Source organism: Salvelinus sp. IW2-2015, unplaced genomic scaffold, assembly GCF_002910315.2.
Source record: "Salvelinus sp. IW2-2015 unplaced genomic scaffold, ASM291031v2 Un_scaffold2161, whole genome shotgun sequence".
NCBI lineage: Eukaryota > Metazoa > Chordata > Actinopteri > Salmoniformes > Salmonidae > Salvelinus > Salvelinus sp. IW2-2015.
The window spans coordinates 134525-145402 of NW_019943492.1; the positions used below are offsets into that span (position 1 = coordinate 134525).

The following is a 10878-nucleotide window of genomic DNA, read 5'->3' on the forward strand; positions in this document are numbered from 1 at the left end:
AATCTTTGCAAATGTATATATATATAAAAAAAAAAAAGGAATATCATATTTACATAAGTATTTAGGCCCTTTACTCAGTAACTTTGTTGAAGCACCTTTGGCAGCGATTACAGCCTCGAGTCTTCTTGGGTATGAACACTAAAGCTTGCAGATCCTATCAAACTCTGTAGTTGTATTCACTTTGTCATTATGGTGTAGATTGATGAGGAAAAACACTATTTATCGATTTTAGAATAAGGCTGTTCGTAACAAAATGTAGAAAAAAGTGAGGGGTCTGAATTCTTTTCGAATGCAGCTGTACCTTTTGTTAAAGGGGATGTGTGGTACGTCTTCTTTAGTTCATAAGTTTCAACAATCATTCTGGTTTGAAATGTGAGTATCTTTTTTGATGGCGTGAGGCAACCTCACGCCATCGTCACAGCAAAAGGGATTTTTCTACAGCCCAAATTAAGTGTTTTCTCACCAGGTATCTAGATCGCACGCGCGCACACACACCGGTATTCATCAGGTATGAAACATGATTAACATCAACATAACAAAGGATCTGGACAACACTGGCAAGTTTCTCTGAAACACACACGCACACGCACACGTTTTAAATGTGAAGCTCAGCCCCTCCTGCAACCCTGTAATTCAACTGTCATTTTTCAATCCAATTACTTCTGTTGCATCTAAAAATGGCTCCCTATTGGCCTTGGTCTAAGTAGTGCACTATACTCCTATAGGCTTTGGTCAAAAGTAGTGCACTATACTCCCTATAGGCCTTGGTCAAAAGTAGTGCACTATACTCCCTATAGGCTTTGGTCAAAAGTAGTGCACTATACTCCCTTAGGCCTTGGTCAAAGTAGTGCACTATACTCTCCTATAGGCTTTGGTCAAAAAGTAGTGCACTATACTCCTATAGGCTTGGTCAATAAAGTAGTGCACTATACTCCCCATAGGCCTCTGGTCAAAAGTGTGCACTATACTCCTATGGCTTGGTCAAAAGTAGTGCACTATACTCCCTATAGGCTTTGGTCAAAGTAGTGCACTATACTCCTATAGGCCTTGGTCAAAAGTAGTGCACTATACTCCCTGTAGGTTTGGTCAAAAGTAGTGCACTATACTCCCTATAGGCTGTCAAAAGTAGTGCACATATCCCCATAGGCCTTGGTCAAAGTAGTGCCCTATACTCCCCATAGACCTTGGTCAAAAGTAGTGCACTATACTCCCTATAGGCCTTGGTCAAAAAGTAGTGCACTATACTCCCCAAATCTCTGAAGTTGGAGAACTTTTTATCTCCTCAACAACTTTAAAAATCTGCTATCCGAGCAGCTAACCGATCGCTGCAGCTGTTACATAGTCCTCTGTAACTACCCACCCAATTTACCTACCTCACCCCATCTGTTTATTTATTTACTTTTCTGCTCTTTTGCACACCACAGTATCTCTTTTGCACATGATCATCTGATGATTTATCACTCCAGTGTTAATCTGCTAAATTGTAATTATTCGATTTATTGCCTACCTCATGCTTTTGCACACATTGTTATATGATTTCTTCTTTTTTTTCTACATGTTATTGACTTGTTTATTGTTTACTCCATGTGTAACTCTGTGTTGTCTGTTCACACTGCTAAGCTTTATTCTTGGCCAGGTCGCAGTTGCAAATGAGAACTTTGTTCTCAACTAGCCTACCTGGTTAAATAAAGGTGAAATAAAAAAAAATAGGCCTTGATCAAAGTAGTGCACTATACTCCCTATAGGTCTTGTTCAAAAGTGTGCACTATACTCCTAATTGACCTGGTCAAAAGTAGTGCACTAACCCCTATATGAGCTCTGGTCAAAAAGTAGTGCACTATATAGGGAATAGGGTGCCTTTAGGAAATACACTGTGTGGAACGGTACGTATGATATTTCAAAACCCCCTCCTCCGTCAGGTTCTGTATGGAGTTTAAGATGGAGTCTTGATACCCACTGTAACGGTGGAGACCAAGACACACACCCACTGGATGCAGTACCTACGGGAAGCCTAACGGTGTGTGTGGCGTGCCAGCCCCCCGCCATGCGTAACCATAGCGGCGGCTGCCAGGGAGACGGACAAGAATCCAACAGGTACGGAGTCACGGACGGATCATTTTTTTAAAAGACGTTTGGTATTATGAAGAAAGTTATGTAAGCTCCTGTTCGAGCCAGTGCAGCTATGTCGTGCAGCTATGTCGTGCAGCTATGTCGTGCAGCTATGTCGTTGCAGCTATGTGTGCAGCTATGTCATGCAGTTATATAGTGCAGTTATGTCGTGCAGCTATGTCGTGCAGCTATGTCATGCAGTTATATAGTGCAGCTATGTAGTGCAGTTACAGTGGGGCAAAAAAGTATTTAGTCAGCCACCAATTGTGCAAGTTCTCCCACTTAAAAGATGAGAGAGGCCTGTAATTTTCATCATAGGTACACTTCAACTATGACAGACAAAATAGAAAAAGAAAATCCAGAAAATCACATTGTAGGATTTTTTATGAATTTATTTGCAAATTATGGTGGAAAAATAAGTATTTGGTCACTACAAACAAGCAAGATTTTGGCTCTCACAGACCTGTAATTCTTCTCTAAGAGGCTCCTCTGTCCTCCCTCGTTACTGTATTAATGGCAACTGTTTGAACTTGTTATCAGTATAAAAAGACCATGTCCACAACCTCAAACAGTCACACTCAAACTCACTATGGCCAAGACCAAAGAGCTGTCAAAGGCAACCAGAAACAAAATTGTAGACCTGCACCAGGCTGGGAGACTGAATCTGCATTAGGTAGCAGCTGGTTGAAGAAATCAACTGTGGGGCAAGTATTAGGAAATGGAAGACATACAAGACCACTGATAATCTCCCTCGATCTGGGACTCCACGCAAGATTCACCCCGTGGGTAGTAATGATCACAAGAACGGTGAGCAAAAATCCCAGAACCACACGGGGGGACCTAGTGAATGACCTGCAGAGAGCTTGGGACCAAAGTAACAAAGCCTACCATCAGTAACACACTACGCCGCCAGGGACTCAAATCTCGCAGTGCAGACGTGTCCCCCTGCTTAAGATAGTACATGTCCCGGCCCGTCTGAATTTTCTAGAGAGCATTTGGATGATCCAGAAGAAGATTGGGAGATGTCAGATGAAACCAAATAGAATTTTTGGTAAAACTCAACTCGTCGGTTTGAGGACAAAGAATGCTGAGTTGCATCCAAAGAACACCATACCTACTGTGAAGCATGGGGGTGGAAACATCAATGCTTTGGGGCTGTTTTTTCTGCAAAGGGACCAGGACGACTGATCCGTGTAAAGGAAAGAATGAATGGGGCATGTATCGTGAGATTTTGAGTGACAAACCTCCTTCCATCAGCAGGGCAATGAAGATGAAACGTGGCTGGGTCTTTCAGCATGACAATGATCCCAAACACACCGCCGGGCAACGAAGGAGTGGTTCGTAAGAAGCATTCAAGGTCCTGAGTGGCCTAGCTAGTCTCCAGATCTCAACCCCATAGAAAATCTTTGGAGGGAGTTGAAAGCCGTGTTGCCCAGCAACAGCCCCAAAACATCACTGCTCTAGAGGAGATCTGCATGGAGGAATGGGCCAAAATACCAGCAACAGTGTGTTGAAAACCTTGTGAAGACTTACAGAAAACGTTTGACCCTCTGTCATTGCCAACCAAAAGTATATAACAAAGTATTGAGATAAACCTTTGTTATTGACCAAATACTTATTTTTCCACCATCATTTGCAAATAATATTCATTAAAAATCTACAATGTGATTTTCTGGATTTTTTTTCTTTCTCATTTCTCATTTTGTCTGTCATAGTTGAAGTGTACCTATGATGAAAATTACAGGCCTCTCTCATCTTTTTAAGTGGGAGAACTTGCACAATTGGTGGCTGACTAAATACTTTATTGCCCCACTGTATGTAGTGCAGCTATGTAGTGTAGCTATGTCGTGCAGCTATGTCGTGCAGCTATGTCGTGCAGCTATGTCGTGCAGCTATGTCGTGCAGCTATGTAGTGCAGCTATGTAGTGCAGCTATGTCGTGCAGCTATGTCGCGTAGCTATGTCGCGCAGCTATGTCGCGCAGCTATGTCGCGCAGCTATGTCGCGCAGCTATGTCGTGCAGATTTCTGTAGTTGAGCTTTGATGTCCAAGCCCCTGGAAATGGCACTAGTTGATTGATTATACAGCGACATTATTCAATGTGTAGACTATATGAGATAGTACTGTATTCTTAGTTTGTGGTAACATTTGACTGGTGTACAAGCTTATCAAAACAGTTGCATGGATGAAGACTAGTCTAGTCAGGATAGGATACATTTCTGTTGTTTTTTTTTTAAACTGAAAGGTGAAAAATGTTTTCACACACAGTAGTTGTGTTGTCGTCAGTGTGATCTTTGTGCTGCTATAGATTTGACCCCTCACCACTCCTGTTAGAATGACCTTTCAGAACATGTATTTGTATATATACATATGTATATACAGTATATATATATATGTATGTATTTCACCTGATATCTCCAGGTATTTTCCTTTAACCCTGTGTATCATGGACGGCCTCCACCAATCCAGTACTATTGGTTTTGTCGGAAGTATTGAACGACTATTGAGAAAAATGATCCTAAGGAAAATTGAAAACAGGTGTTCTTAGTGGACAAGTGTCTATTGTCAGCCGTACTAACCTGCATCCTGTGAGGAGCTGCTCCATTGGCAGGCTGTCAGCCATTCTAACCTGCATCCTGTGAGGAGCTGCTCCATTGGCAGGCTGTCAGCCATTCTAACCCTGCATCCTGTGAGGAGCTGCTCCATTGGCAGCTGTCAGCCATTCTAACCTGCATCCTGTGAGGAGCTGCTCCATTGGCAGGCTGTCAGCCATTCTAACCTCGTCCTGTGAGGAGCTGCTCCATTGGCAGGCTGTCAGCCTTACTAAACCTACGTCCTGTGAGGAGCTGCTCCATTGGCAGGCTGTCAGCCATCTTAACCTGCATCCTGTGAGGAGCTGCTCCATTGGCAGGCTGTCAGCCATACTAACCTGATCCTGGTGAGGAGCTGCTCCATTTGGCAGGCTGTCAGCCATTCTACCTGCATCCTGTGAGGAGCTGCTCCATTGGCAGGCTGTCAGCCATACTAACCTGCATCCTGTGAGGAGCTGCTCCATTGGCAGGCTGTCAGCCTTACTAACCTGCATCCTGTGAGGAGCTGCCACCATTGGCCAGGGCTGTCAAGCCATACTAAACCTACGTCCTGTGAGGAGCTGCCTCATTGGCAGGCTGTCAGCCATACTAACCTACGTCCTGTGAGGAGCTGCCTCCATTGGCAGGCTGTCAGCCGTACTAACCTACGTCCTGTGAGACTGCTCCTGGCAGGCTGTCAGCCGTACTAACCTATCGTCCTGTGAGGAGCTGCTCCATTGCAGGCTGTCAGCCGTACTAACTACGTTCCTGTGGAGAGCTGCTCCATTGGCAGGCTGTCAGCCGTACTACCTACGTCCTGTGAGGAGCTGCTCCCTTGGCAGGCTGTCAGCCATACTAACCTACGTCCTGTGAGGAGCTGCTCCATTGGCGGCTGTCAGCCATATACAACCTACGTCCTGTGAGGAGCTGCTCCATTGGCAGGCTTCAGCCATACTAACTACGTCCTGTGAGGAGCTGCTCCATGGCAGGCCTGTCAGCCATACTAACCTACGTCCTGTGAGGAGCTGCTCCATTGGCAGGCTGTCAGCCATACTAACCTACGTCCTGTGAGGAGCTGCTCCATTGCGGGCTGTCAGCCATACTAACCTACGTCCTGTGAGGAGCTGCTCCATTGGCAGGCTGTCAGCCATACTTAACCTACGTCCTGTGAGGAGCTGCACCATTGGCAGGCTGTCAGCCGTACTAACCTCGCGGTCTGTGTGTTTTGCAGTGAGGAGCTGCTCCATTGGCAGGCTGTGGGGAACTCTCGCTGTCGAGGAACATGGAAGAAGGTCCAGAGAACAGCACACTGCTCCTGTCCTCACGTCCACAGCTTCCTTTTCATATAAACACACAGGAAGTCTTACTTGCGGTCCTACTTGCACCCTATTCCCTATATAGTGCACTACTTTAGCCTAGAACCCTATGGCACCCTATTCCCTATATAGTGCACTACTTTAGACCAGAGCCCTATGGCACCCTATTCCCTATATAGGGATCTGGTCAACAGTAGGGAATAGGGTGACATTTTGGACACAGTAAGTCATATCCAAAACAACACACAATCAAAGTAATGCATCTTTATTTAATGAAATCAGTTTGTTTAAAACTATTGTTGTCAGAACATTTGAGTAACTTTTCTATGACAACCACATGACGTTCCACAATGATAGATTGAACTAATTTACTATACACAACACTGCTTTTGTATTGTCACTTAATATTGCAGAAATAAAACACACTGGTATAAGAAAGTAAATAAAACGATGAGACATTTAACAATATTTGTTTTTTCTTCTCATTTTTATCACACATTTAGTTTGATAGTTTTAAGCTTTGTGTGTTTTAGTTATTGATAGTTAGAAGCTATTGATTAGTTAACTAGAGGTTATAAATAGCTATGCAAAAATGGTAATCTACTGTACAAGTTTTCAAGCTGTGCTTGTCCACAGCAGGATAAACAGCTCCCTCTGCTGGTTAATGGTAGTAATAACATAATCACAACAGCAATTTCCTCAACAGTACACATTTGCATTGAATCTGCATGTTAACAAAAGCCCGGGATTCAATCTGATCACTGGTTGTAGACAATGCAGCTTTTAAAGGCAAGATTCGTTTGTGGAGATCGGATTCATGGCAAACTCTGCATATGTCAGCTAAATTGGAAATGACCTTAATCGGATTGAATCCCAGCCTTAGTCACACTCAAAGTGGCAACTCTGGAAATACAAAAGCCCAGAAGCATAAAGTACAATTCCTTCTATAACCTGTACCGTGAGTGACTAATGGTCTGGCTTAAACAGAGCTTTAAAGGTAGACTCAGCTCAATGAAGAGCAGCACCGTGTCACGCCCTGACCTTAGAGAGCTTTTTATGTCTCTATTTTGGTTTGGTCAGGGTGTGATTTGGGTGAGCATTCTATGTTCAGTTTTCTATGTGTTGTATTTCTTTGTTTTGGCCGGGTATGGTTCTCAATCAGGGACAGCTGTCTATCGTTGTCTCTGATTGGGAACCATACTTAGGTAGCTTTTTCCCACCTGTGTTTTGTGGATAGTTATTTTCTGTTTAGTGTTTTCTGCACCTGACAGGACTGTTTCGGTTTTGTTTCTCACTTTGTTATTTTGTTCTAGTCGTCAGTGTTAATAAATATCATGAACACTTACCGCTCTGCGCTTTGGTCCGATCCTTCTTCATGCAACGATGACCGTTACACACCGCAGATATTAAGATGAGCGATATGCAACAGTTCACTCTAACACAGCCACACATCTGTACAGGTGCATCATGGGTTCTCTTCACACGTGGAAGCCAGGCCACCAAAACAGCGGAAAAGTTGAGCCTCGGGCTTCAACGCTCTTAGTTGTTGTGGACAGAGTCATTGTGCGGGAGCACCGGTTTTGAGGTTATTGAGGTAATATGTACATGTAGGTAGAGTTATTAAAGTGGCTATGCATAGATAATAACAGAGTAGCAGCAGCGTAAAGGAGAGAGGGGGCGGGGGGGGGCAATGCAATGTCTGTCGTAGGCCATTTGATCAGGATCCCCCCGCCCAAAAAAAAAAAGGGGTCCTTTTTTTTTTTTGTTTTAAGGCGCTTCGGGCGTTTTTTTTTTTTTTTTTTGTTTTTTTTTTCTTTTTTTTTTGGAAGGGGGGTGGGGGGGGGGGGGGGGGGTTTTTCACCCTGGTGGTCGCCGGCCGTGGAGGGCGCCGGGCAGGTGTTGGCTGGCCGGGGCCCGTCGCGCCTCGGTGCCGTGGGTGAAAAAATAGTGGTCAAGCACGCTAAAGGCAGGTTGTCATTGTAAATAATAATTTGTTCTTAACTGACTTGCCTAGTTAAATAAAGTTAAAAAAAGAATGTACAGACTATTAATGACCACATGTAAAGGCTTAATGACCACATGTACAGGCTTAATGACCACATGTACAGGCTATTTTTTTATTTATCCGTTATTTTCCAGGTAAGTTGACTGAGAACACGTTCTCATTTGCAGCAACGACCTGGGGAATAGTTACAGGGGAGAGGAGGGGGATGAATGAGCCAATTGTAAACTGGGGTTTATTAGGTGACCGTGATGGTTGAGGGCCAGATTGGGAATTTAGCCAGGACACCGGGTTAACACCCTACTCTTACGATAAGTGCCATGGGATTTTTATGACCTCAGAGAGTCAGGACACCGTTTAACGTCCCATCCGAAAGACGGCACCCTACACAGAGCAGTGTCCCCAATCACTGCCCTGGGCATTGGGATCTTTGTTTAGACCAGAGGAAAGAGTGCCTCCTACTGGCCCTCCAACACCACTTCCAGCAGCACCTGGTCTCCCATCCAGGGACTGACCAGGACCAACCCTGCTTAGCTTCAGAAGCAAGCGCAGTGGTATGCAGGGTGGTATGCTGCTGGCTAATGACCATTAAGGTAATATGTACATGTAGGTAGAGTTATTAAAGTGCTAAATGATGACATGTACAGGCTTAATGACACATGTACAGGCTTAATGACCACATGTACAGGCTTAATGACCCACATGTCAAGGCTTAATGACCACATGTACAGCTTAATGACCACATGTACAGGCTTAATGACCACATGTAAGCTTGAATGAGGTGTTTCATGCAGACTGTTGAGCCAGACTGATAATCCAATTAAATAATATCAAGCTTTATTATACAGCACATTTTAGACATGGAATGCAATGCAATGTGCCTTATAGGAACTAATGAAAAACTATGAAAATAAAAGCTGAAATAGTTACTACACAACAAACATAAGACAAAAAACACAAAAGAATGACACAAACTGAACACCAGAAAGCACCCCAAGGAAAAGCAGCCTCTTTTAAATAATGTCCACAGTTTCGGCCCCCCTCAGGTATCTAGCAAGGCTGTTACCAGAGGCTGGGCGGGATAGTAAGTAAGGCTGTCTCTCCATGCCTCTGGTCCTGGCTTGGGATAGTTAAAGGCTGTCTCTCCATGCCTCTTGGGTCCTAGGGACTTTGGATAGTTAAAAGGCTGTCTCTCCATGCCTCTTGGTCCTAGGCTTTGGGATAGTTAAAGGCTGTCTCTCCATGCCTCTTGGTCCTAGGCTTTGGAAGTTAAAAAGGCTGTCTCCCCATGCCTCTTGGTCCTAGGCTTTGGGATAGTTAAAAGGCTGTCTCTCCATGCCTCCTGGTCCTGGCTTTGGGATAGTTAAAAGGCTGTCCTCCATGCCTCTTGGTCCTAGGCTTTGGGATCTTAAAAGGCTGTCTCTCCATGCCTCTTGGTCCTAGGCTTTGGGATAGTTAAAACGCTGTTCTCCCATGCCTCTTGGTCCTAGGCTTTGGGATAGTTTAAAGGCTGCTCTCTCCATGCCTCTTGGTCCTAGGCTTTGGGATAGTTAAAAGGCTGTCTCCCATGCCTCCTTTGGTCCTAGGCTTTGGGACAGTTAAAAGGCTGTCTCCACATGCCTCTTGGTCCTAGGCTTTGGGATAGTTAAAAGGCTGTCTCCACATGCCTCTTGGTCCTAGGCTTTGGGATAGTTAAAAGGCCAGGGGACCTGAGGGACCTACTGGGTACATAAATTAAAAGCATGTCTGATATGGATTGGGGGTGAACAATCATGGATAAAAACCAATAGAAGAATCTTCAAATGAATTCTAAAACTCACAGGCAGCCAGTGCAGGGACGTTAAAACCGGTGTAATGTTTTCTCTCTGTCTGGTCTTGGTCAGTACCCTGCAGCATGCTGTGTTTTACAGTACAGAGACCTGGTGTAATGTGTGCTCTTCGTCTGGTCCTGGTCAATTCCCGTACTGCAGCATTCTGTATGTTTTGCAGTTGATCAGACAGGAGAGCATTACAGTAGTCATGCCTGCTTGTAATAAAAGCATGGATGAGTCTCTCTGTATCATCCTGAGAGAGAAACGTCCGCACCTTGGCAATGTTCCTCGTGGTAAAAAGCTATTTTGGTCACATTCCTAATGTGTGATTACACATTTAGTTCAGAATCTAAAGTTTAAAGCTTTTTTTTTACCTTGTGTTTTATCTTTATTGCCCGTGAATTAAAATGTGCTGCTAGATTCTCTCTCTGTGCTTTGGCTCCAACAGTAAGTCTCTCAGTCCCGTCTTGATTTAGCTGGAGGAAGTTGTGAGCCATCCAAGTACTTAAATCACTACAGTGTAATACTTTATCCGTGGAGCTAAAAATCCTCTGTTGAAAGAGAAATGTAAAGACGTGTATCGTCTGCGTACCAGTGAAAATAAATGACAAAAATTCGGACAAAAAACCCCCCCTCTTGGCCGGTTAAGTCCAAAACAGATTTAGAACTGGACCGGAGAGGCCAACCCACCTCTCCAGCCTGTTCAGAAGGACATCATGGACAACAGGGTTGAACGCAGCACTTAAATCTAAGAGTACAAGGACAGAGAGCTGTTTGACATCTGTGTTGGCTCTAGGATCATTTACCACTTTAACCAAGGCTGTCTCTGTGATGTGGTGGGCACGAAAATACAAAATACAGTTGGCACTTAAAAAATAATTTAGCTGTTTCAACACCAATTTCTCCAGAACATTGCTTTGGAATGGAAGGTTGGAGATTGGCTGAAAATTGCTAAGAGCCGAAGAATATAGATTACTTTTCTTCAGAAGGGGTTTCACCGTAGCAGTTTTTAGTGCAGTGGGGAAAGTGTCTGTCGACAGGGAGTGATTAACAACAGCTTGCACTTCTTCA

The 10878-nt window shown here is 44.2% G+C and overlaps 1 protein-coding gene across 1 annotated transcript in view; it reads left to right on the forward strand.

Annotated features, from left to right (window-relative positions):
- Positions 1–6114, forward strand: part of LOC112073133 (somatomedin-B and thrombospondin type-1 domain-containing protein) — a 16122-nt gene extending 10008 nt beyond the window's left edge. The window contains 4 exon segments of the mRNA XM_024140486.2: positions 1920–1942; positions 1945–2010; positions 2013–2094; positions 5910–6114. Coding sequence (XP_023996254.2) covers positions 1920–1942; positions 1945–2010; positions 2013–2094; positions 5910–6027 — 289 coding nt within the window. The 3' untranslated portion in view covers positions 6028–6114.
- Positions 6115–10878: the final 4764 nt, after the last annotated feature.